The sequence below is a fragment of the Schistocerca cancellata genome, chromosome 9, assembly GCF_023864275.1.
Source record: "Schistocerca cancellata isolate TAMUIC-IGC-003103 chromosome 9, iqSchCanc2.1, whole genome shotgun sequence".
NCBI classification, from domain to species: Eukaryota; Metazoa; Arthropoda; class Insecta; order Orthoptera; family Acrididae; genus Schistocerca; species Schistocerca cancellata.
Window position 1 is genome coordinate 221,826,984 of NC_064634.1, and position 25,866 is coordinate 221,852,849.

Genomic DNA, 25,866 nt, shown 5'->3' on the forward strand with positions numbered 1-25,866 from the left:
CAGTGACTTCCCACTGAACAGTGTCTGCCATGGCTGGAGACCAGAACAGCTTGGGCTTTGAAGTCTCCCAGTAGGAGAAATGGTCACAGGAGTTGTTCTATAAGATTTGTGAAAGCATAGGTATATTCAACAAGTAAACAATTATATCTTGCACATATGGATTTCAACTGCAACCACTTACAGGTCAGTAGCCAGTGACAGAGCAGAGGAGTGGTGTGTGGTATTGACAAACACAACAATATCTCCCTTGGTCCTTTGCACAGTCCAGTCATCCTTGCAATGGAGGGTATAGCTCCATAGTATACAGTTAGCAGGTGCTTCAAAATGCATTCCTACAAACACAAGCAAGGGGGGCATTCCTGTGCTAGGAGTTTCAGTTCCTTCACATGTGTCCAGAACCCGATAATGTTCCACTGAAGTACGGAAGCCATTTATCACAGGGGTAGTACTTTCACCCTGTCTTTCTGTCAAGGGGAGGGGGGGGGGGCGGTACAATGAATGGGTGGAAGCTCAGTCTTGGGGCAAGATCAGTGCCCCAGGCTGACCCTGAGGTCCATCAGCTCTGAAGATGAATCATGAAGAGACGTCAAGAGTGATGTCAACATTGGACTGCTTACTTCCCGTCTCTGCCAACAGTTGATGATTTGCCATTGATTTTTTGGCCTGGGGAGGCTTTGCAGACACAACCACAGCAGTGGTAGTGCTAGAACTTGTTAGTGGATGAGGCTGAACCTTTGGAGGGGCAGAGAGCTCCACAATGCCAGAAGCCACAGCCTTTTCTGATGTTCTGGGGGAAGGTATGGGCTTCAAAATAGTTGCAACAACACAAATGCACTGACAAACACAGGTCTAGTGGTGACACTAGCAACCTCCACTCGTGCACAAGATCAGTTTTCTGAATTGGTTGTTTAAGATCTGAAGCAAACGCGTCAATGAAGATGGGGGGGCCAGCATAGCCTTTTACATATTTTTTGCCTCACAATATGGGATGTGCATCATAGTTTTAAGCTCCTGTATCTTTCATTTCTGTGCAATAGCTGCTCTGTCATCATCATCATCATCATCTTACTTCACTGTTGTTTGTAAGACACTACTGATGCACTTTTGCAAAGTATTGAGAGGATCAGTAAAATAAAGCAGTCATCAATCCAAGGTATATTTTGAGCATCATAGTGCTTTGATAGACATGGTCCTGTTGGAGATGGTATGCCATTGCCTTCCTTCGACCTTGGAACTAACTTATCCAGCCACATACAGGAGGACCTACAGTTTGACATGGATTCTGAATTGTGGTGCAGCTGGGTATTTTTCACATTAACAAACATTGCCAAAGGTGAAAGAAGTGATAAATGACAGATAAAAACCATATGATTGACCACAGGTTGAAGCCGAGACGTTTGGATTTGTGGTCTGGCACTTTGACACTGAACCACTTTGACACTGAACCACAGTCATTGCTTTGTAAAACTTCCTTCATGGTTTTTTTATGTCTGGTTTCTCATACACATATTCATTGTTCCTCATATGTTTCAGAATTTTCCTACTCTCTTGTGTATACACATTACTGGCCATTAAAACTGCTACACCACGAAGATGACATGCTACAGACGCGAAATTTAACCAACAGGAAGAAGATGCTGTGATATTCAAATGATTAGCTTTACAAAGCATTTACACAAGGTTGGCGCTGGTGGCGACACCTACAACACTCCGACATAAGGAACGTTTCCAACCAATTTCTCATACACAAACAGCAGTTGACTGGCGTTGCCTGGTGAAACGTTGTTGTGATGCCTTGTGTAAGGAGGAGAAATGTGTACCGACTTTGATAAAGGTCGGATTGTAGCCTACTGCGATTGCGGTTTATCGTATCGCGACATTGCTGCTTGCGTTGGTCGAGATCCAATGACTGTTAGCAGAATATGGTATTGGTGGGTTCAGGAAGGTAATACGGAACGCCGTGCTGGATCCCAACGGCCTCGTATGACTAGCAGTCGAGACGACAGGCATCTTATCCGCATGGTTGTAACGGATCGTGCAGCCACATCTTGACCCCTGAGTCAATAGATAGGGACGTTTGCAAGACAACAACCATCTGCACGAACAGTTCAACAACGTTTGCAGCAGCATAGACTATCAGCTCGGAGACCATGGCTGCAGTTACCCTTGACGCTGCATCACAGACAGGAGCACCTGCGATGGTGTAGTCAATGATGAACCTGGGTGCACAAATGGCAAAACATCATTTTTTCAGATGAATCCAGGCTCTGTTTACAGCATCATGATGGTCGCATCCGTGTTGGGCAACATCGCGGTGAACGCGCATTGGAAGCGTGTATTCGTTATCACCATACTGACGTATCACCCAGCGTGATGGTGTGGGGTTCCATTGGTTACACGTCTCCGTCACCTCTTGTTCGCATTGACGGCACTTTGAACAGTGGACGTTACATTTACTATGTGTTACGACCCGTGGTTCCACCCCTCATTCGATCCCTATTAAACCCTACATTTCAGCAGGATAATGCACGACTGCATGTTGCATGTCCTGTATGGGCCTTTCTGGATACAGAAAATGTTCAACTGCTGCCCTGGCCAGAACATTCTCCAGATCTCTCACCAATTGAAAACATCTGGTCAATGGTGGTCGAGCAACTGGCTCGTCACAATACGCCAGTCATTACTCTTGGTAAACTGTGGTATTGTGTTGAAGCTGCATGGGCAGCTGTACCTGTACACGCCATCCAAGCTCTGTTTGACTCAATGCCCAGGCGTATCAAGGCCGTTATTACGGCCAGAGGGGGTTGTTCTGGGTACTTATTTCTCAGGATCTATCCACCCAAATTGCGTGAAAATGTAATCACATCTCAGTTCTAGTATAATATATTTGTTCAATGAATACCTGTTTATCATTTGCATTTCTTCTTGGTGTAGCAATTTTAATGGCCAGTAGTGTATTTGTCATACATGTGACATCACTTTCTAATAAAAATGGCATACCTATGTTATTACTGCAATGTTCACTACTGTTATAATGGGGTCCTTTTCTATAAAAGCCATAGTTTTCTTTGTGAGTATCATGTTTTAGTCTTTTCTGACCCCTCTGCTAGTGAAGAAAGGTGCTGCCAGCTCTCCATTTATGTATAATGTGACTGTTGTGTTTTAGCATAGCTTCTTAAAGTATTTATCATATAGAATGTGTACCCTCGTTTGTTAGTTATTTTCTACAGTAAACTGTGTCTTTTGATTATATTCTGTCTGTTTTTCAGTGATCATCTTCATTACAAATACTATGTATGTTGCCAATATTTCCTCTACAGAAACCCATTTTTTCTTAACTTAATCAGCAATCTGATATTACTTTTCAACTGCTGTTCAAGATCCTAATGTAAATTTTAAACAACTTGTTGCCTTGCTCTTGGTATGACTCTCCTTTGCCAACCATACTGAAGTGACTTTTTAGTCTCAGGTCAAGACAAACTGCAACGTATTTTAGGAGTTCATTGTTGATGCTGTCCATTTCTCTAGCTTTCCTCTACATTGCTTTCATAACTATAAGACAAAGTTTTAATTTACGACTTTCATTTCTTTAGATGCTCTGATTTAAAATGACATAAAACGGAAGAAATAATTGTGTAAACAGACAGGGGCCTAAGTGAGGAAGGAGAGATTACTGTGTGCTCATCTGATTCATCTAATTTATTCCATAAAATAAGGTTACATCCAAAACAATTCACAGTTGACAAGACAAGGCAGCACACAACCAACCTAAATTAAGAAAGCTACTCCACAGCGGGACATGTTGCTGGTAATCTAGCTTCTTAAAGTAAAGCAATGTCTTATGATGGGAAATGAACCTAAATCCGTTCACTATGCCTCTCCTGCTGGCTCTTGTCCCCAAGTTATCTTGTCTCACTTCAGTATCAGTAACTTTGAGAGTAGGATAAGCAAATAGCAAATTTGAGCAGTATGTATTGGCTGAAAACTTGCATACCTATGAAGAAGCTGCTTTGTTGCAACCTGGTAGTTGAAAATTGTAATACCATCCTTGTTCATAGCACCAAGGCAAGCACCAGATCTCACCAGTGTACGACACAGATTCCCATTGCCTTTCATGTATGCCACAAGAAGGGCTAGAATACAGAAAGCACATAGATTAATGAAAAAGCACACATCAGACAATAAGCAACAGTCATAAATCTGAAATGATTAAACTACCACATGCCACATATTCAGAACTGCTATACAATTTGTACCAACACAGAATACTATTTGAAGGCAAGTGTTGACAGCTGGAAGCCCTTGGGACAAGTGCCTCAAGAATCTTTAACACTCTCAAGTATACTTTTTTACTTTAAAAAGGGAACATCACCTAAAGCCGTTGGAACTCTGACTACATGCACACCGTCTCCCTCCAGTACAGAGTTATGAGGCGCCATAATGGCATTCATTTCAAGCCTATATGTATATATGCCATTTTTGAGCACCAGCAAATTGAGAATCACTGGAAAACCCGTTGTTATTTGTGAGATTCGTTACAATAAAATAAGGAAAAACATCATATTCGTGGCAAAAGAATTATTGTAACTTGCGTATTATGAGAGTAGGCTATTTGAAGGCAGCAACACACTGAAGATCCACCCAAAACGCATTGTTCTTGATACAATTTGTTATAATTAAATTTCAATTATTAACATACTTATCTACGATTAACATTTTTAGTATGGCGTAAAAGAGTACGATTAAGTACCAGGAGCATGTTGTTAGTTTAGTGTAATGAGTAGCATCTGTGTCCAGTAATGAGTTTTTGTTGAGGCGGTGGTTCGCGTCTAAACACTTCCAATTTTTTTCCTAACATTCGCATTTTTATTTGGTTCTGATACTTTATTATTAGTTTAATATAAGTATATGCTATAATATTTGATGTTACATAAATATAAGTTCACCTTTTTTTGAGGGGTGACTTTTGTTCGATTGGCTTAATCTACAGGACAGCTTGCACTACTCGTATAAAGATATTTTGCTCCGTTTTCTTTTACACGTCGTAATTCACATGTTGCAAAGATTCTGCTACTGTATAGGAATAGTGCTCAAGTAAGACTGACCTTGGGGTTTTGCTAAAATGTGGAAATGATGAAATAATGTTTATCTTATGCGGAGAAGTATTCCAAATTTGTATCACACTGTTTGTAATAGAACTTTTATAAGCCTGTGTCCTTATTGATTGGACATGGTACTTTCCCTTTCGTGGACGATTGAGGCAACGTGTGTTTTAATAGAGCTAAGTTGGTAATTTTACGTGCGCCCGTTGAGTAAACAGTGTGATTTATGAACTAGAAACATCCCTCAAACTGCCACTGGAGTGCGTTGCGATCACGTATACCACGTTGGGGCCCACATATCGTATCCACAAGTAGCATTGTTGAACTTGGCACGCTCAACGTTAATGTTCGACAGCATGGTCCATGTGCCGACGGCTTAAAGTTGTGTAAAATTATACTTATTTGGTCATGAACAGGCTTTTGGCTTCTTGGGCCTTCATCAGGTGAAAATTTATTTTTATTTCAAAATTGTTAAGGCTTTCGTAGCCGCTTGTTGACAAACTGCCTATTGGCTTCTGTCTCGGATTCTTCGACCAACATTCATCTAATGATTTTACTGACGTTTCGCCAGCACGAGTGGCTGGCATTGTCAAAGCTTCACCCTCCATTTCATCCATCGTAATTTAGGCAACCTCCAACTGTATTATTAATATTTTAAATAATAATAGAACACTCACTATTTACATTTTTTGTGCATGCACGCACACGCGCACGCGCACACCTTTAATACATGGCATTACTTTACTTTACTTTACAAAACTGAGATGAAACAGAACTCAGTGGAGCCATAATCGTTACTTTACACCAACTGCTGCACATGGAATCAACTTATGACCAAAGACACTTGTATAGGAAATGATTTTCAAAGATGTTATGTTGATCGATTCTGTGACATTAACTATGCTCATCAGAAAAATACAGATTTACACATTAGTGTAAATTATGTATAATTTGTATTAACTTAAATAATTATTTTTATCTGATGTATAAGTTGGGTGTAACAACACCTGGATTTTTCAGAATGAACATATATCTGTATAAAAAGCATACCAAATATTTTCACAACTACCCAATAGGATAAAGGCATAGAAATAATGGATAATTACAATAAAAAAACAGTTCCCCAGAAAAAGCTACAAGTTACACAATGTCAACAAAAAGTGGTATCAAGCGATTTATTAACAGAGAGAGACCAACATCAACAGAATCAAAATTACATAAATATCGATAAAAACTGGTATCAAGCAGTTCATTAATACTAAGGCAGACATCAACAGAGTCAATCTGGAACAGGGAGAATTACCCTGGGGTTGTTACATTAAGCCACTGTAGACATTTTTACATGAAGGCACTGACCATCACATATCTCAGTAGGATAAATGTGTTAACAGTTATGGGCAATTGAAATAATAAACAGTTTACTTACATTTTTTTCCATATGTCTCATTTTCACTTGACTGCCCCTTATAAAATAATAAGATAAATCAGAGCTCGCACTGGAAAATTTGTGTGTTCATTTTTTCCATGTGATATTTGAAGGAATGGCAGAAAAATAGCAAATTGGTTCAACATACCCTCAGCCAATCACCTGAGTGTGAATTTCATAGTAGTCAAATGAGATATTAGAAGTAGCTGATTATTTTTGTTATAATTTCAGTAAAATAAATGACAGTGGTGGAAGACGAGAGGGTATAAAATGAAATGGGAAAAATCTGACTCAGGTTTCTGAAAATGAAAAACTTGTTAACATCCATTATAAATACAAGGTTTGTACAGAAAGTATCAACTCACTTTTTTTTTTTGCTGAACAGACCTATGAAGCACAGGATACTTTCTTTGGTGGAAATGTTGTGGTGGACATTCATGCACACTTGTGAATTTTTTCCCGCCACTAGGAAGTGGCATTTTGGCTATGAGTGTCTATGGTGTAGTGAGTGCTTAATGGCTTTCAGCACATTGTAAAATGACACACCAAATTTGGTCAAAAGCTTGCTGATTTCCCAGTGGAAACCATTTGCAAGATTCAAGAGGCTTTTGGGGATGATTCCATGAGCAACTGATGGATAAAGGAATCTTAGAATCACTTCAAAGCAGGCCACACATCAGTGACAGTAACCTGTGTTCAGGCAGACCCTCAACTATCCAAAATGATAATGTAATTGAGCAAAAGCAGGTTTTAGTCACAGAAGACCATCATGTCACAGTATACGACCTCCAAATGAGATAGGGGTAAGCACTGGATTGACCCTCCAATTTTGACCAACAATTTGTGCATGGCAGCTCCTTTATAACGACATACTCACCCACTCTGTATGACTGACTCAGACATTTCACACCAAACACACCATTCCTGTGGTTAGTCAGGCTCCCTACTCCCCCTACATGGTTCCGTGTGAATTTTTGTTATTTCCAAAGCTGGAAATACCCCTGAAAGGAACACTGTGAGTCAAGAGAAGACAACATGCAAAATGTGACAACCTGGCTGATAAACATTCCAAACCATGCATTCCAGAAGTGTCTCCAAAAATGATGGGATCACTCTGAGAAGCACATGCATTAACAAGGAGACTAGTGTGAAGGGAATTAGGATTTTGAAGCTCCAAATTAATGGATGTATTTCTGCCACCCAAAGGTTCAATAATTATTGGAAACACTTTGCATAAATGGCAAAGTTCTTTGACACATTTGTCTGGTGTGTAGCCTTGCAAGGAAGAGCGAGAGAGAGAGAGAGAGAGAGAGAGAGAGAGAGAGAGAGAGAGGGAGAGAGGGTGAGGGATAGCAGGGTAGGGGTGTGGGACGGTAAAGTGCTGCTAGTGGAAGCACATAGAGATGAGGTGGAGAGAGAGTAAGGCAGCTAAGTGCATTTGGAGGTTAGACGAAGGGTGGGGGAGAGATGGGGGAGGTAGCAGAAAAGGGGAGAAGGAAAAAGATTGGGTGCACTGGTGGAATAGAGGGTTGTGTAGTGCTGGAATGGAAACACGGAATCGGCTAGATGGTAAGGACAATGACTAATGAAGGTCGAGGCCAGGAGGGTTACAGAAATGTAGTTCCCACCTGCACATTTCAGAAAAGCTGGTGTTGGTGGGAAGTGACGAAATCTCTGAAATGAAGAACATTGTGTTGGGATGTGTGCTCGGCAACAGAGGGGTCCAGTTATTCTTAGCCACAATTTGTCGGTGGCCATTCATGCAGACAGCTTGTTGGTTGTCATGCCGATGTAGAATGCAGCACAGAGGTTACAGCTTAGCTTGTAGATCACATGACTGGTTTCAGAAGTAGCCTTACCTGGTGATGCTTGTGACAGACTGGAGTAGGTGGTGATGGGAGGATGTAAGGGACAGGTCTTGCATCTAGGTCTATTACAGGGACATGAGCCATGAGGCAAGGGGTTGAGAGCTGGGGCTGTGTAGGTATGGACAGGGATCTTGTGTAGATCCAGTGGGCAGTGGCATACCACTGTGGGAGGAGTGGCAACGACAGTGGGTAGGGAATTTCTCATTTCAGAACATGACGAGAGGTAGTGTAAATCAGCTCTAGTCCTTAGTGGTACTGAGTCACAAGGAGAATGCTCCTCTGTGGTTGGATGGTGGGTCTTTGAGAGGTGGTGTGTGATGGGAAAATAAGGCATGGGAGTTGTTGTTGGTTTTTTTTTTTATATGGTTGGGAGGGTAATTATTGTCTGTAGAGGCGTAGTGAGGCACTCGGTATATTTCGAGAGGGACCACTCGTCATTGCAGATGCGACGGCCAGGGTGGCTAGGCTGTATGGTAGGGACTTCTTGGTATGGAGGGGTGGCAGCTGTCGATGTGTAGGTATTGCTACTGGATGGCAGGTAATCCAGTCATCTGCTATCCCCCTTCTTCTCACGTATCCATCCACAGACCTGCAACCCACATTAAATGAAGATATTCCTTTCACAGAGACTGTTGGGAGCATATTGCCACCAGCAAGAGACAACTTCATCCGCTTCATTTCAGAATACGTTAAAAATAAATTTTTCTCAAGGAGCCTATTGGAAAAAAATGGGGTTGTCTTATAATCAGGGTCATCTTATATCAGGAGAATATGGTATAGCATCTCTTTCTTTGCTCAGCAGTTGTTGCTGTGGGTGAGATGAGGAGTCCAAAACTGCTCCTCGACATTCAAACTTAATTTTTAGTCAACTGTGAACTGCTACATCTCTTGTTCTCACTCATTGCCTGCCTCTACTCAGCTGCAGTGAACAGTTACATTCATTACTATTCTTTTGAAGTGTTACTAACAAAATACATAGAGTTCCTTTTTCCAGTTACTAAAATCCCATAGTGCACACACAAAAGGCAATTTTTTTTTATCACTTCACTCCTCACTTTGCTGAGTAATACACAAAATAACTATTGAACTACAAAGTCGTTCACTTTTCACTTTTACTTCAAAGTTTTGTTAAGAGCCCATAATGTTAAGAGCTGCAGATGAGGTCAAGTAGTTCACAGATTTTCTCACCTGTATTGCCATCAAGATCTGGCTTGTCTAGTGGGTAACGCGGCATACATTCGATGAACAATTCAGCAATCCCAGCTGCTGTGTCCTTTGATGCTCTTGCAAGTTCATGCAGAGGATTTCTTCCTTTCAGATTTGCAGCCTGTAAAAAATAAAATGTGATGTGGAATTGCAGATAACAAGCAATTTGCATTTAGCTGCTAGTAATACATGGTAATACGTGAGCATGTCAATATCAAATTGCTATTTACTTAGCTCTTTTGTACAAAATGTAGATGGTCCTAAATATGCCCAAGAACTTAATATGTTATTTATGAAGTGACAGTTTGTAACAATCAGTAAGACTATGGACAATGACTATGATGATGATGATGATGATGATGATGATGATGATAATAATAATAAGAAGTACACACGGAGAAATTTGTCAAGATTTTGTTCAATCTAAAGTCGCAATCATCAATATGAACATATCCTTGATAAGCTGCTGGACAGAAGATAAATGAGATTTAAATCATACTGTCACGTTCGTCTAAGGTGATTTAGGTCTTGACCTTATCACATCCACATCACTTTTGCTTAGTAGAGAACTGAGAGCCAATCTTAAGTTAAAACATTAACTTAGTAATTAACAGCTAATTTCAATGTGCTCAGACTAGATCTGAATGCTGTTTTAGAGCTGTTTGACAGTTTGTCTCCCTTTTGCTCAGAATCCATTTTACTTCTAGTGATACCTCCAGGGAGGTAGTTCACAACCCAACTACTCTACAAAGATAAAAATCAAGTAAATGCTAAGCTATTAACCTATACTTTTAAATGGCAACTACAAAAATTAAATCACTCCCCTCCCCCCCCCCCCCCCCCACCACCTCTCTCTCTCTCTCTCTCTCTCTCTCTCTCTCTCTCTCTCTCTCTCTCTCTCTCTCTCTCATGCAGTATTTCCACAACAATAAGTTTTTAAATTTCACAATCTGCACAAACCAAGGGCGGTCACTTGATATACAAATTTTGATCCTACCAGAGGCATATTGAACATGAATAAGAATAACAAGTTTCCTAAACAACAAATTTTTTAAACTGTTGCTAAAATTTTAATTCAGGAAGCTGATATGGAAGTAAGACTTGACAGAGAGACTGAAATTAATGCTGGAAATGGCAGGGGGAAAGGGATGATCTGAAACAAGAAGCTGCTTAATTCACATTTCAAGCGGAAAAGTACCAACACGGGCACTGGATAATAGAAGCCAAAAAACCTGGTGAGAAAGCACATAACGTTAATGTAGCAGAAATACTTCACTTTTGAAATATGCTCTTTACTTTCAAGAATGACAAATTAATTATCCAACTGTAGCAGCTTGTGTGAACAAAAATCGAGTACAATTGTGAGTGCACAATTTTTGGACATTCAAGAAGCGCATCAGCACTTGTAATTTGAGTTGAGGAATTCCAGAGCTAGACACTGTCACCAGCACAGACATGAGGTAGTCAGCATGTGGAGGGACCGCGTGAGCAGCTGGACTCTACTTTATCTTGTAAATTCTGTTATCTAGAAAGTGGGAACATTTCTACTAATGCTACATTGCAATGTGGTTTGAATATTATACAGAATCAGATGATAGTATTTGTACTGTACTGTATTTACTGACAAATGGAAAACGTTGTTGATTGCATTGTTTATGTGCACATGAACTTTAATTGTTATGAAGATATTTGTGACCGTATCATTGAGAAATTTCAGTAGCACTACTAAACTGAACTGTGCTGCTTGTGTTGTGTATAAATGTGTTTACCCGCAGTTTAGAGCCAGTAGTTACAAACTTTCTAGCAGTACTGGTGGTGTTTTTTTTTTTATTTTAATTTTTTTAAAACGAAAACAATTACTTACTCGTACAATTGTGAACAATCAATAATTAGTTCTACCCACACATTTGTGATTAGTAGTTATCAAATGTAAAATACAACTGGTTATTTTCACCAAAGGATTTTCAGAATATAACGGAATGTAATTTGATGTTTGTGATGTGTTATTCTGAACTCACCTGAAAGTCATACTCCAGGCAGTTATTAATATACACATACACCATGTACTGCATATTTTATTTCATAATGTGCCACGTACAGATATAGCCAACACACTCAAATATCATAGTACAAAACAATACCAATAAAATAAGAGAGGCATCTGCATAATGACAATTAGTGATGTCCAATACTGTCAGTTTCATGCATTTAGCAATGTGGCACTATTTTTTTATGAGTCCCACGGAAAACTACTACTCAGATATGAACCAACAGTTAGCCTTTCAACATTAAGACCACTTTCAAATACAATACTTTACAATCCAGTAGAAATAGTAACAGCACTACTCACAGCATTAACAAAAACAACAAAAATTACTCTAATTTTCCCTTGTAACAAATGTGTCAGAAGTGTGTTTGTTTAGTACTTTGAAAATTGCACACTGGGATCCTTCACCTTCAATTTTTTCTCTCCACCATTTATGAAAACTTGGAAGACAGCAAGGAAATAAAATAACCAGTACATTGTGTTAAGAGAAAACAAGATGTGATATTTATTCTCACCTCGGCATCCAGCTGTGATTCAGTAAGAAGTACACGTGCTGTGCCTAGTTGACCTTCACGACAAGCAATATGCAATGCATTATCTCCTTCTGAATCTGAGGCATCTGCATCAGCACCATTCTGTAGCAAAGCTGACACAACAGCTGCATGACCTGCTCCAGCTGCAACATGCAAAGCTGTTCTTCGGTGTGCATCACGGTCATCTACCTGCCAGAATTAATTAAATGCACTATATGAATATTCAAGTAACATACAAAGTATGAATAAACAGCTATAGTTCATATTAAATTACCACATTTGAGCAGGCAATTAGAGGAGCAGAGCTACATCATCAATAAGCTTTCCGACTAGGGTACTACAGAAGTTAATTTTGAAATATTATGGTTTTATCCCTACCCCCACGAACCATGGACCTTGCCGTTGGTGGGGGAGGCTTGCGTGCCGCAGCGATACAGATAGCCGTACCGTAGGTGCAACGACAACGGAGGGGTATCTGTTGAGAGGCCAGACAAACGTGTGGTTCCTGAAGAGGGGCAGCAGCCTTTTCAGTAGTTGCAGGGGCAACAGTCTGGATGATTGACTGATCTGGCCTTGTAACACTAACCAAAAAGGCCTTGCTGTGCTGGTACTGAGAACGGCTCAAAGCAAGGGGGAAACTACAGCCGTAATTTTTCCCGAGGGCATGCAGCTTTACTGTATGGTTAAATGATGATGGCGTCCTCTTGGGTAAAACATTCCGGAGGTAAAATAGTCCCCCATTCGGAACTCCGGGCGGGGACTACTCAGGAGGACGTCGTTATCAGGAGAAAGAAAACTGGCGTTCTACGGATCGGAGCGTGGAATGTCAGATCCCTTAATTGGGCAGGTAGGTTAGAAAATTTAAAAAGGGAAATGGATAGGTTAAAGTTAGATATAGTGGGAATTAGTGAAGTTCGGTGGCAGGAGGAACAAGACTTCTGGTCAGGTGACTACAGGGTTATAAACACAAAATCAGATAAGGGTGATGCAGGAGTAGGTTTAATAATGAATAGGAAAATAGGAATGCGGGTAAGCTACTACAAACAGCATAGTGAACGCATTATTGTGGCCCAGATAGATACGAAGCCCACGCCTACCACAGTAGTACAAGTTTATATGCCAACTAGCTCTGCAGATGATGGAGAAATTGATGAAATGTACGATGAGATAAAAGAAATTATTCAGATAGTGAAGGGAGATGAAAATTTAATAGTTATGGGTGACTGGAATTCGTCAGTAGGAAAAGGGAGAGAAGGAAACGTAGTAGGTGGATATGGATTGGGGGTAAGAAACGAAAGAGGAAGTCGCCTGGTAGAATTTTGCACAGAGCACAACCTAATCATAGTTAACACTTGGTTCAAGAATCATAAAAGAAGATTGTATACATGGAAGAAGCCTGGAGATACTGACAGGTTTCAGATAGATTATATAATGGTAAGACAGAGATTTAGGAACCAGGTTTTAAATTGTAAGACATTTCCAGGGGCAGATGTGGACTCTGATCACAATCTATTGGTTATGAACTGTAGATTAAAACTGAAGAAACTGCAAAAAGGCGGGAATTTGAGGAGATGGGACCTGGATAAACTGACTAAACCAGAGGTTGTACAGAGTTACAGGGAGAACATAAGGGAACAATTGACAGGAATGGGGGAAAGAAATACAGTAGAAGAAGAATGGGTAGCTTTGAGAGATGAAGTGGTGAAGGTAGCAGAGGTGCAAGTAGGTAAAAAGACGAGGGCTAATAGAAATCCTTGGGTAACAGAAGAGATACTGAATTTAATTGATGAAAGGAGAAAATACAAAAATGCAGTAAGTGAAGCAGGCAAAAAGGAATACAAACGTCTCAAAAATGAGATCGACAGGAAGTGCAAAATGGCTAAGCAGGGATGGCTAGAGGACAAATGTAAGGATGTAGAGGCTTATCTCACTAGGGGTAAGATAGATACTGCCTACAGGAAAATTAAAGAGACCTTTGGAGAAAAGAGAGCCACTTGTATGAATATCAAGAGCTCAGATGGAAACCCAGTTCTAAGCAAAGAAGGGAAAGTAGAAAGGTGGAAGGAGTATATAGAGGGTCGATACAAGGGCGATGTTCTTGAGGACAATATTATGGAAATGGAAGAGGAGATAGATGAAGATGAAATGGGAAATATGATACTGCGTGAAGAGTTTGACAGAGCACTGAAAGATCTGAGTCGCAAAAAAGCTCCGGGAGTAGACAACATTACATTAGAACTACTGACAGCCTTGGGAGAGCCAGTCCTGACAAAACTCTACCATCTGGTGAGCAAGATGTACGAGACAGGCGAAATATTCTCAGACTTCGAGAAGAATATAATAATTCCAATCCCAAAGAAAGCAGGTGTTGACAGATGTGAAAATTACCGAACTATCAGTTTAATAAGTCACGGCTGCAAAATACTAACGCGAATTCTTTACAGACGAATGGAAGAACTCGTAGAAGCCGACCTCGGGGAAGATCAGTTTGGATTCCGTAGAAATATTGGAACACGTGAGGCAATACTGACCCTACGACTTATCTTAGAAGCTAGATTAAGGAAAGGCAAACCTACGTTTCTAGCATTTGTAGACTTAGAGAAAGCTTTTGACAATGTTGACTGGAATACTCTCTTTCAAATTCTGAAGGTGGCAGGGGTAAAATACAGGGAGCGAAAGGCTATTTACAATTTGTACAGAAAACAGATGGCAGTTATGAGAGTCAAGGGACATCAAAGGGAAGCAGTGGTTGGGAAGGGAGTGAGACAGGGTTGTAGCCTCTCCCTGATGTTATTCAATCTGTATATTGAGCAAGCAGTGAATGAAACAAAAGAAAAATTCAGAGTAGGTATTAAAATCCATGGGGAAGAAATAAAAACTTTGAGGTTCGCAGATGACATTGTAATTCTGTCAGAGACAGCAAAGGACTTGGAAAAGCAGTTGAACAGAATGGACAGTGTCTTGAAAGGAGGATATAAGATGAACATCAACAAAGCAAAAGAAGGATAATGGAATGTAGTCGAATTAAGTCGGGTGATGCTGAGGGTATTAGATTAGGAAATGAGACACTTAAAGTAGTCAAGGAGTTTTGCTACTTGGGGAGCAAAATAACTGATGATGGTCGAAGTAGAGAGGATATACAATGTAGACTGGCAATGGCAAGGAAAGTGTTTCTGAAGAAGAGAAATTTGTTAGCATCGAGTATAGATTTAAGTGTCAGGAAGCCGTTTCTGAAAGTGTTTGTATGGAGTGTAGCCATGTATGGAAGTGAAACCATGGACAATAAATGGTTTGGACAAGAAGAGAATAGAAGCTTTCGAAATGTGGTGCTATAGAAGAATGCTGAAGATTAGATGGGTAGATCACACAACTAATGAGGAAGTATTGAGTAGGATTGGGGAGAAGAGAAGGTTGTGGCACAACTTGACCAGAAGAAGGGATCGGTTGGTAGGACATGTTCTGAGGCATCAAGGGATCACCAATTTAGTATTGGAGGGCAGCGTGGAGGGTAAAAATCGTAGAGGGAGACCAAGAGATGAATACACTGAACAGATACAGAAGGATGTAGGTTGCAGTAGGTACTGAGAGATGAAGAAGCTTGCACAGGATAGAGTAGCATGGGGAGCTGCATCAAACCAGTCTCAGGACTGAAGACAACAACAACAACAACAACAACAACAACAACAACAACATGGTTTTATTTCATATCTGACTAACTGCAGTAACAGTTCAAATACATTTCATTGTTATCACAACATTCATACTGTTTATTATGTAACAGTTCTGCAGCAACACTAAAATAATTCTCTATTCTGACATATAAAAACTTTTCCAGCACTATACAGCCGTCATTTCACCGCCACACCCAGTCTTTTTATTTCTCTCCTTTCCGCTACTTCCTCCCCCCCTCCCCACCTTCTCTCCTGCCCTCTGTCTAAACTGCAGCACTTCACTGTCCACCAACCCCACCATAGTATCCCTCCCCCTTCCCGCCCCAGCCTCCTCCTCCTTGCCTCCACCCAGTTGTCACTCCCATCATGCACTGGTGCTGCTGTTCGCAGTGTGGTTTCAGTTATCTGAGACTGCAGATGTGTGTGCAAGTTGCATTTGCGTGTGTGTGTGTGTGTGTGTGTGTGTGTGTGTGTGTGTGTGTGTGTGTGTGTGTGTGTGTGTCTATTGCTGACAAAGGCCTTAATGGCCGAAAGCCATAATTGTGTGAATCTTTTTGTTGTGCCTATCGCGACTCAGCATTTCCGCTATATGGTGAATAGCAACTTCCCTTCTCTAATGCTAATGTAAAAACTTTGATAATATATAGTTGAATATCTAGTTGAATCTAACCTATTTCACTACTGAATATTGATAGGCCTAGCAATCACGCACACACACTGCACCTGGACAACTTTACACACAGCCACTCTCACACAGACAGGAAATATACAATGCCTTCAACTGCTGGATTATTACTCTTAATACTGTATTGTTGAGCCGTAACCAGACTGACTCACAGTAATGTATAAATCATGTGAGAAACTTTCAGTAAATGTCATATCAAGAGTTAGCAAAGAGGATAAGAATGTAACATACAGTATTTTTACAACATGCATAAGATGTTTGTTCTTGTATATTAGTATCTAATCCCTGGGGCTAAATAACTACACAGAAATAGCTTATCTTTGCACTGAGAAAGTGGCAGTTGTATCTGTATCCTCTTTGATAATTCTCAGGTACAAATGCCGAAAAGCTAAAGATTGCAGGACAAAAATATTATGTAACAGATTTCACACACTCTACAATGATTCTTTATTCTCTCTTTTTATCATCTGGCTGTCTGAACAAGGCCACTGCCTGCTGAAACCCTGTTATAGCAATGCATCATGCTCATGCCATATCATCATAAAAATATATCAAATAGTGGCAGATATTTTTAATTTGCAATCTCAATTTGGCAAAAATAGAAACCATATTGGCAAAAATAGAAACCATAAAATAGCAGTAACATCTGAATGCCTGTTACAAACATAAGTTACAAGTTAAATAAATAGCAAATTCTATTGAGTAAAACAAAATCCACAAAAGATTTTGATATCTATAAATTCAGAATTAGTAACAAAAAATTCCACTAAATTAAATGGTGCTTTTGAAGCTTCCTTGCAGATTAAAACAGTATATCAGATCTGGAGTCAAATCTGAACTCTCACCTCCCACAGGAAATGTTAACAAAAGGTAAGGATCGTGGTTGAAATCTTGGTATGACAGTTTTAATTTGTTATGAAATTCTGTATCATGCACACTGATGCAGAGTGGAAGGGTCAACCTGAGTAGTGATTTTGGCTGAGAGCTCTTGGCTGGAGTAGGTGATAGGGACTGTACATGTATTAATGTATTTGTGCCAAGCAAACACCTAAGCAGTAAGACGTAGGGAAACTGTCAGGAATACTGGGGAAGATTGAGGATCCAGAAAGAGTAAAGCGGGGAAAAGGAGATACTAAATGGAAATATGGAAATCTTAGTGTGGAGTAGGAAAGTACCAGGGGGACAATTAAGGTGCCATTAAAGTCAACCATATTATGCTCAGCAGCATGCTGTATGGGTAAGGAGCTCTATTTAGTGGAGGGGTGGTGCCTGTCAACCTATAAACAGCTCATAAAGACTTTTAGTATACTCTGAGAAGGACTGTGAGTCACTATACATGAAGTATCCTCATGTGAAAAGGCACTGTGAGAGGTATGTTTTATTGTGTAATCAATGACAGTTGTTGAAGTGCAGATCCTGCTGGTAATCAGTAATCTGATGTGAACAAAGGCTCCATAAGAGCCACTGCTGAAGTGGAGATGAACATCAAGGAATTAGGCACTCTCAAAGAGAACAAGATAAATTGAAAGAGAGAAAAATGTTCATATTCTAGAGGGATGAGAATAGAATCTCTTACAAATGAAAGGTTTCTGAAAATGGACTAGGTGAAAGGTGCAGTATCTATGTGGCCAGAATGATATCTTTAGGTGGACGATGAAAACACTGACGTAGGAAAGTGTTATGTAAGTACCCATGGCAGTTCTATGAACTTTTTTTGAAGTTTAACGCGTCATTCATAGAATGAGGTGCGACACGTCATTCATAGAATGAGGTGTTCCATGTCCTTGCTCTCCATTGCCTGATGAAACATGTTTGCGCATTAAGGTAGCTAGTAAGTAGGAAGTGTCCCACTTTTGAGAAGTTTCTAATGGTTTGTGCAGATTGTAGTTGTAGTGATCCTGTGCTATCAGTGATGAAAGCAGCAGACTTGTGCTTCTACCTGCTTAGGGTAAGTTAATTGCTCCATGGGGCTGTGAGTGACGAGCAAGGAGCACAGGTGACAACCATGATGTCAAAGAAATCATTGCCAAAACAACTGATGTTCAGATTTTATTGTAAAAATTGTTCAGAGTCTCTTGTGAGATGCACTCATGAAAACATCTATCTGGAATTTAATGCCTATGAAGTCGACCAGTCAGATGTTAGGAGTGTATGTTATTGGAAATACATGATGTTCATCATCTCTGGGTGTGTTATTCTGCTGAATACAAGAAAAATGTCTCTTTCAGTATCTTCAACTCTGTGGATTGAAGTCCATAGGGAGGAAGCTGGTTCACAGTTCAAGGGCACTGCATAGCACAACCCCTGCAGCATGGATATTGTATGGCAGCTGACAGAAAATGTGAGAGAATTGGAAAATCCAATAAAATATAAGAGCTCCAGATGGAAGGTTTCAATGACCCATTCCTATCACCCCCAGTAGGAAAAAAGCCACAAAACATTTCATTTAGCAACCTCAATGAAGGACGAGAAGATAAGGTGCAAAGAAAGAGATGAAAAGAAGGTTTTAAACAAAAATTTCACAAAAATATTCACGAATATATGTTGTCAAATTCAAGAAGTCAACAATGGAACATCTAGCAGTGCATACATTATACAGCTGCACTCAAATTACTATAACATTAAAGATGACGATGTCTGTGTAGAAACGAGTTGTGCACATACAGTTCAAGTTGTGACATGGAATATTTTACATCTCTTCTTAAGAGAAGATTTCTGATGACTGAAAGTGTCCACAGAGTGCCGACAACTACACTGTGATTCACCACAGCACACAGTTACGTCATATGGCGAGATGTATTAACCAAAATTTATGACAAAATTTTATGATTTGTTCATAATAGACATTGGTACGGAGTGACATAGATGAACTGTGTTAAAATTATAAAATTTGTCACAACTGCTAAGTAGTGGCAAACTCAGAATTATAAGTTTTGTAATATTCTGAGCCAGTCGCCACACATAAAAGGCATGTGAGACACAGGGAATTGACGCAACTGCTTTATTTGCTAAATTTCAAGAGGAAATGTTTAAAAAATTAGAAGGTGTTCTTAAGGTGCAATTGGATAGTATTAATGCAGAATTAGCTGTGCTTAAAATGCAATGTGAAGCTAATAAACTAAACAAGAGGGAATACTAAGTATAATAATAACACAGGGAAATTGGTTATGAAAAATCATCCTGGAGCCACTCTGTAGCAGTTTTGGACATGTTGGGTGTCACAATGTCCTGCTGCAATTGCCGAAGTGCATCAGAATGCACAATGGACATGAATGGATGAAGGTTATCAGACAGGATGCTTACGTACGTGTCACCTGTCAGAGCTTTTATATAGATGTATCAAAGGTCCCATACCACAGCAACTGCACATGCCCCACACCATTACAGAGCTTCCACCAGCTTGAAGAGTCCCCTGCTGACATGCAGGGTCCATGGATTCACGAGGTTGTCTCCATACCCATACGTATCCATCCGCTCGATACAATTTGAAGCTAGCCCTGCAACATGTTTCCAGTCAACAACAGTCCAATGTTGGTGTTGATGGGCCCAAGCAAAGTGTAAAGCTTTGTGTCGTATAGTCATCAAGAGTACACAAGTGGACCTTCAGCTCAGAAAGCCCATATCGATGATGTTTCGCTGAATGGTTCACATGCTGACACTTGTTTATCGCCTAGTATTGAAATTTGCAGCAAAGTACAGAAGGATTGCACTTATGTCACGTTGAACAATTCTCTTCAGTCACTGGCAGTCCCATTCTTGCAGGATCTTTTCCTGGCAGCAGCAATGTTGGAGATTTGATGTTTTACCAGATTCGTGATATTCACTCATGAAATGGTCATACGGGAAAATCCCCACTTCATTGCTACATGGGAGATGCTGTTTGCCATCGTTCATGCACCAACTACGACACCATGTTCAAACTCACTTAAATCTTGATAACCTGCCATTTTAGCAGCAGTAACTGATCTAACAACTGTGTCTGAGACTTGTTGTCTTATATAGGCATTGCCGTCTGTGGTGCCATCTTCTGTCTGTTTACATCTCTCTGTATTTGAATATGCATGCCTACACCAGTTTCTTTGGCACTTCGTTGTATTTCTTACGTACCTTTTCTAGAGCTTTCCCAAGAGCACTTAGTTATTTAGTCGATGACATGACAGAATGGGGAACAGTCATTTTCAAGGATTTTAAATAATGGGAAGACTTTATGAACAATTTGAAAGAAAATATCCGTCTATAAGTAAACAGGAGGCGTTGATGTTACAATTTTTAGACACCTAAGTATTATAATAATTCTTGCAGTGGCTAAAAGAAATATACTGAATGGAATTTAATGCAATCAGAGTAAAACTATTTTGCACAAGTGTTAGTTGGGAAACTTCCACAGTACATACAGAAGGAGATTTTGCATAGAGGAGGAAGGATGTGAAGGAGCTACTGACCTTTTTCTTTCAAGAATTGCCTCCCAAACTCAGGTGTGTCATACATGAAATTATTATAAAAATGCCTATCTGGCAACAATGGAGCCAACTGGTGGCAGCAGTACACCCATGCGATGATTGCGAGTTGCAGCGATTCACAAATTTGGTAACACTGTCTCTTTCCCACCCCACCATCACAAACACGGAACACTGTCTAGCCTATGATGCATCATTGCCATCTACAGTGTCAGTGAACTTTAACTGAAAGTGATGTGTGTTATCAGTAATAGTATAATATTTTTGTTTGTAGCTACATTCGTAACGAAAAAAAAATAATGAAAAAAAGAGTATTCATATGATGTGGGCTAAAAATTGAAAGTAATAGCATAGTCGACAATGATTATGATGATGATGATAATGAAAGTTCAGATGATAATTCTCAGTGATTTCAAAGGACAGTTCAGTTTTATAAACTAAGAATTTGTTTAACGTGGCTTTGAAATCTAACTATAAAAATGGTAAAAATGTTATTTAAAAAAAAATTGCTTAAAAATTAAGGTGTTTCTTACAGCCCATATAATACTGTATACAAACAGAAGTACAGGATGAAAGGAAAGTAATTATTGTCATATATCTCAAAATAACTGTACCAGAGAAACAGAATCAAACTACACAACAAGTGAATATACAATTTTTCACAAAACATCCTGTGAAACTTGTAGACACTAGTATGAACCAGATTACAACTCACTCTGATCAAAATGAGATATGAACTAACAAAACCATTATAACGTAGGAAAATGGGGGATCATCCTAGAGAGAGGGCCAAAATCAAGGATGAGATATTTCAGCAGTAGGCCCAAAGATACAGAAATAGGTTTTGTTTAGTCAAATGTTATCAGTGAGGGATCAGTTGGTAGAAGGAAAACAATTTTCAAAAGAAGAATAAGCAAAACTTTTGTATTAGGCACAAAGGAAGGTAAACCAGTAGATATTTATATAATAGAGGGAAACATTCCACGTGGGAAAAATATATCTAAAAACAAAGATGATGTAACTTACCAAACGAAAGCATTGATATGTTGATAGACACATCCTTTCGTCTTTCCCTCTCCTTCCCTCTTTCCTGATGAAGCAACCATTGGTTGCAAAAGCTTGAATTGTGTGTGTGTGTGTGTGTGTGTGTGTGTGTGTGTGTGTGTGTGTGTGTGTGTGTGTGTGTCTATCAACATACCAACACTTTCGTTTGGTAAGTTACATCATCTTTGTTTTTAGGTATATTTTCCCCAGTAGATATTTATATAGGTTTGGGAAGTGAAATCTCATTACTATTGCAAGAACAGTTAGTATACGTTAAGAACCCATGTTACTATCCCATGATGCCAGTTGGTGGGTGGGTGGGTGGGTGGGGGGTAGGGGGTAGGGGGGGGGGGGTGCCATTGCACATCACTGGAATAGCTGGCACTAAAGGGAGAATTTTCAGAGAAGAAACTCAAACAACATTAAGTACAAATAATTTTAAGTTCACGCAAAAATGTAAACTTACAGGTATTAATAGGCATCAATTCGTTACTAAAATGTACAGGACAGTTAGATTTTGATAGCAAAATCTTTTATATGCAACATGGACAATGTCTCTATGTGAACCATCCAACACAATATGAAAGGGTATATATGAGTGTGTATTTAGTAACACACACTCATAGAAGTTATGAAGTAAATGAAGGAGAATGTATAGTTGGAGAAGATTTATTATGTCATAAGGCTTACAAGTCTAATCTCTTAACCGAAGACCAGAAGAAAGACTTACATAATATTTACAGAAGTACCGAGATGTATTTTCTGACAAATCAGGACTAATAGAAGGCTGTGTGTCTCATTTCAAACTTAAAGACAGTGAACCCTTCCTTTGTAAATAATATCCAATGTCTCTAGTTTTATGAGCAGCAGTCAAAGACAAAATAAATAAAATGGCAGAAAACAAGGTTATAGAAAGAAATCTTAATGTCCAAAATAATCCACTGCTAGTGGAAAGGAAAGCTACAGGAGGACCACGTTTGGTGTTCAACGCTCGCATGTTGAATAAACACACATAAATGGAAGGAGACTGACATGTACACATAGACAATTTGCCAGCCAAATTCAAACAAGGGAAACATTTCAGTTCAATGGACTTGACATAATTTTATTGACAGATAACATGAACGTACAAAGCATTTTTATATGATTGCTAATTGTATCAGTTTCTAGATTTACAGTTCAGTTTGAACATCTCATTTTCAGAATGAAATTTTCACTCTCATTTTCAGTTTTCATTAAGGTTCTTGATGAAGCCTTGTTGTTGTGGTCTTCAGTCCTGAGACTGGTTTGATGCAGCCCTCCATGTTACTATATCCTGTGCAAGCTTCTTCATCTCCCATTACTTACTGCAACCTACATCCTTCTGAATCTGCTTAGTGTATTCATCTCTTGGTCTCCCTCTAAGATATTTACCCTCCACGCTGTCCCCCAATGCTAAATTTGTGATCCCTTGATGCCTCAGAACATGTCCTACCAACTGGTCCCTTCTTCTGGTCAAGTTGTGCCACAAACTCCTCTTCTCCCCAATTCTATTCAATACCTCCTCATTAGTTATGTGATCTACCCATCTAATCTTCAGCATTCTTCTGTAGCACCACATTTCAAAAGCTTCTATTCTCTTCTTGACCAAACTATTTACCGTCCATGTTTCACTTCCATACATGGCTACATTCCATACAAATACTTTCAGAAACGACTTCCTGACACTTAAATCTATACTCGATGTTAACAAATTTCTCTACTTCAGAAACGCTTTCCTTGCCATTGCCAGTCTACATTTTATATCCTCTCTACTTCGACCATCATCAGTTATTTTGCTCCCCAAATAGCAAAACTCCTTTACTACTTTAAGTGTCTCATTTCCTAATATAATTCCTTCAGCATCAGCCGACTTAATTCGACTACATTCCATTATCCTTGTTTTGCTTTTGTTGATGTTCATCTTATACCCTCCTTTCAAGACACTGTCCATTCTGTTCAACCGCTCTTCCAAGTCCTTTGCTGTCTCTGACAGAATTACAATGTCATCAGCAAACCTCAAAGTTTTTATTTATTCTCCATGGATTTTAACACCTATTCCAAATTTTTCTTTTGTTTCCTTCACTGCTTGCTCAATATACAGATTGAATAACATTGGGGAGAGGCTACAACCCTGTCTCACTCCCTTCCCAACCATTGCTTCCTTTCATGTCCCTCGACTCTTATAACTGCCACCTGGTTTCTGTACAAATTGTAAATACCTTTTCGCTCCCTGTATTTTACCCCTGCCACCTTTAGAATGTGAGAAAGAGTATTCCAGTCAACATTGTCAAAAGCTTTCTCTAAGTCTACAAATGCTAGAAACGTAGGTTTGCCTTTCCTTAATCTTTCTTCTAAGATAAGTCGTATGGTCAGTATTGCCTCATGTGTTCCAATATTTCTACGGAATCCAAACTGATCTTCCCCGAGGTCGGCTTCTACGAGTTCTTCCATTCGTCTGTAAAGAATTCGTGTTAGTATTTGCAGCTGTGTCTTATTAAACTGATAGTTCGGTAAAATATATCTAAAAAGAAAGATGATGAGACTTACCAAACAAAGTGCTGGCAGGTCGATACACACAAACAAACACAAACATACACACAAAATTCAAGCTTTCGCAACCAACAGTTGCCTCATCAGGAAAGGCAAAGAGTTTGGGCAGAGATGTCAGTCGAGGCAGAAGTACAGAGGCAAAGATGATGTTGAAAGACAGGTGAGGTATGAGCGGCGGCAAATTGAAATTAGAAATTAGCGGAGATTGAGGCCTGGCGGATAGTGAGAAGAGAGGATATGCTGAAGGGCAAGTTCCCATCTCCGGAGTTCTGACAGGTTGGTGTTAGTGGGAAGTATACAGATAACCCGGACGGTGTAACACTGTGCCAAGATGTGCTGGCCTCGCACCAAGGCATGTTTAGCCACAGGGTGATCCTCATTAACAACAAACAGGACTGGAGTAGGTGGTGGTGGGAGGGTGCATGGGACAGGTTTTACAACGGGGGTGGTTACAAAGGGGGTAGGGAAGGTGGTTTGGGGATTTCATAGGGATGAAATAAGAGGTTACGAAGGTTAGGTGGACGGCGGAAAGACACTCTAGGTGGAGTGGGAAGGATTTCATGAAGGATGGATCTCATTTCAGGACAGGGCTATCCACCTGTCCAATGGCCAGCTTCACACGTCCGTCCACATCAAACCCACCAACAAGCAACAGTACCTCCATTATGACAGCTGCCACCCATTCCACATCAAACGGTCCCTTCCCTACAGCCTAGGTCTTCGTGGCAAACGAATCTGCTCCAGTCCGGGATCCTTGAACCATTACACCAACAACCTGAAAACAGCTTTTGCATCCCGTAACTACCCTCCCGACCTGGTACAGAAGCAAATAACCAGAGCCACTTCCTCATCTCCTCAAACCCGGAACCTTCCACAGAAGAACCCCAAAAGTGCCCCACTTGTGACAGGATACTTTCCGGGACTGGATCAGATTCTGAATGTGGCTCTCCAGCAGGGATACGACTTCCTCAAATCCTGCCCTGAAATGAAATCCATCCTTCATGAAATCCTCCCCACTCCACCTAGAGTGTCTTTCCGCCGTCCACCTAACCTTCGTAACCTCTTATTTCATCCCTATGAAATCCCCAAACCACCTTCCCTACCCTCTGGCTCCTACCCTTGTAACCGCCCCTGTTGTAAAACCTGTCCCATGCACCCTCCCACCACCACCTACTCCAGTCCTGTAACCCGGAAGGTGTACACGATCAAAGGCAGAGCCACGTGTGAAAGCACCCACGTGATTTACCAACTGACCT

At 40.1% G+C, this 25,866-nt stretch overlaps 1 protein-coding gene across 1 annotated transcript in view; it reads right to left on the reverse strand.

The window, feature by feature from the left end:
• LOC126101579 (rabankyrin-5) overlaps positions 1–25,866 on the reverse strand; it is a 443,789-nt gene that overhangs the window by 23,597 nt on the left and 394,326 nt on the right. Inside the window, exons 19-21 of the mRNA XM_049912232.1 lie at positions 12,165–12,371; positions 9,585–9,723; positions 3,995–4,133 (exon numbers count right to left, since the gene is read on the reverse strand). Of these exons, the coding sequence (XP_049768189.1) occupies positions 3,995–4,133; positions 9,585–9,723; positions 12,165–12,371 (485 nt within the window). The remainder of the gene's footprint in view (positions 1–3,994; positions 4,134–9,584; positions 9,724–12,164; positions 12,372–25,866) is intronic.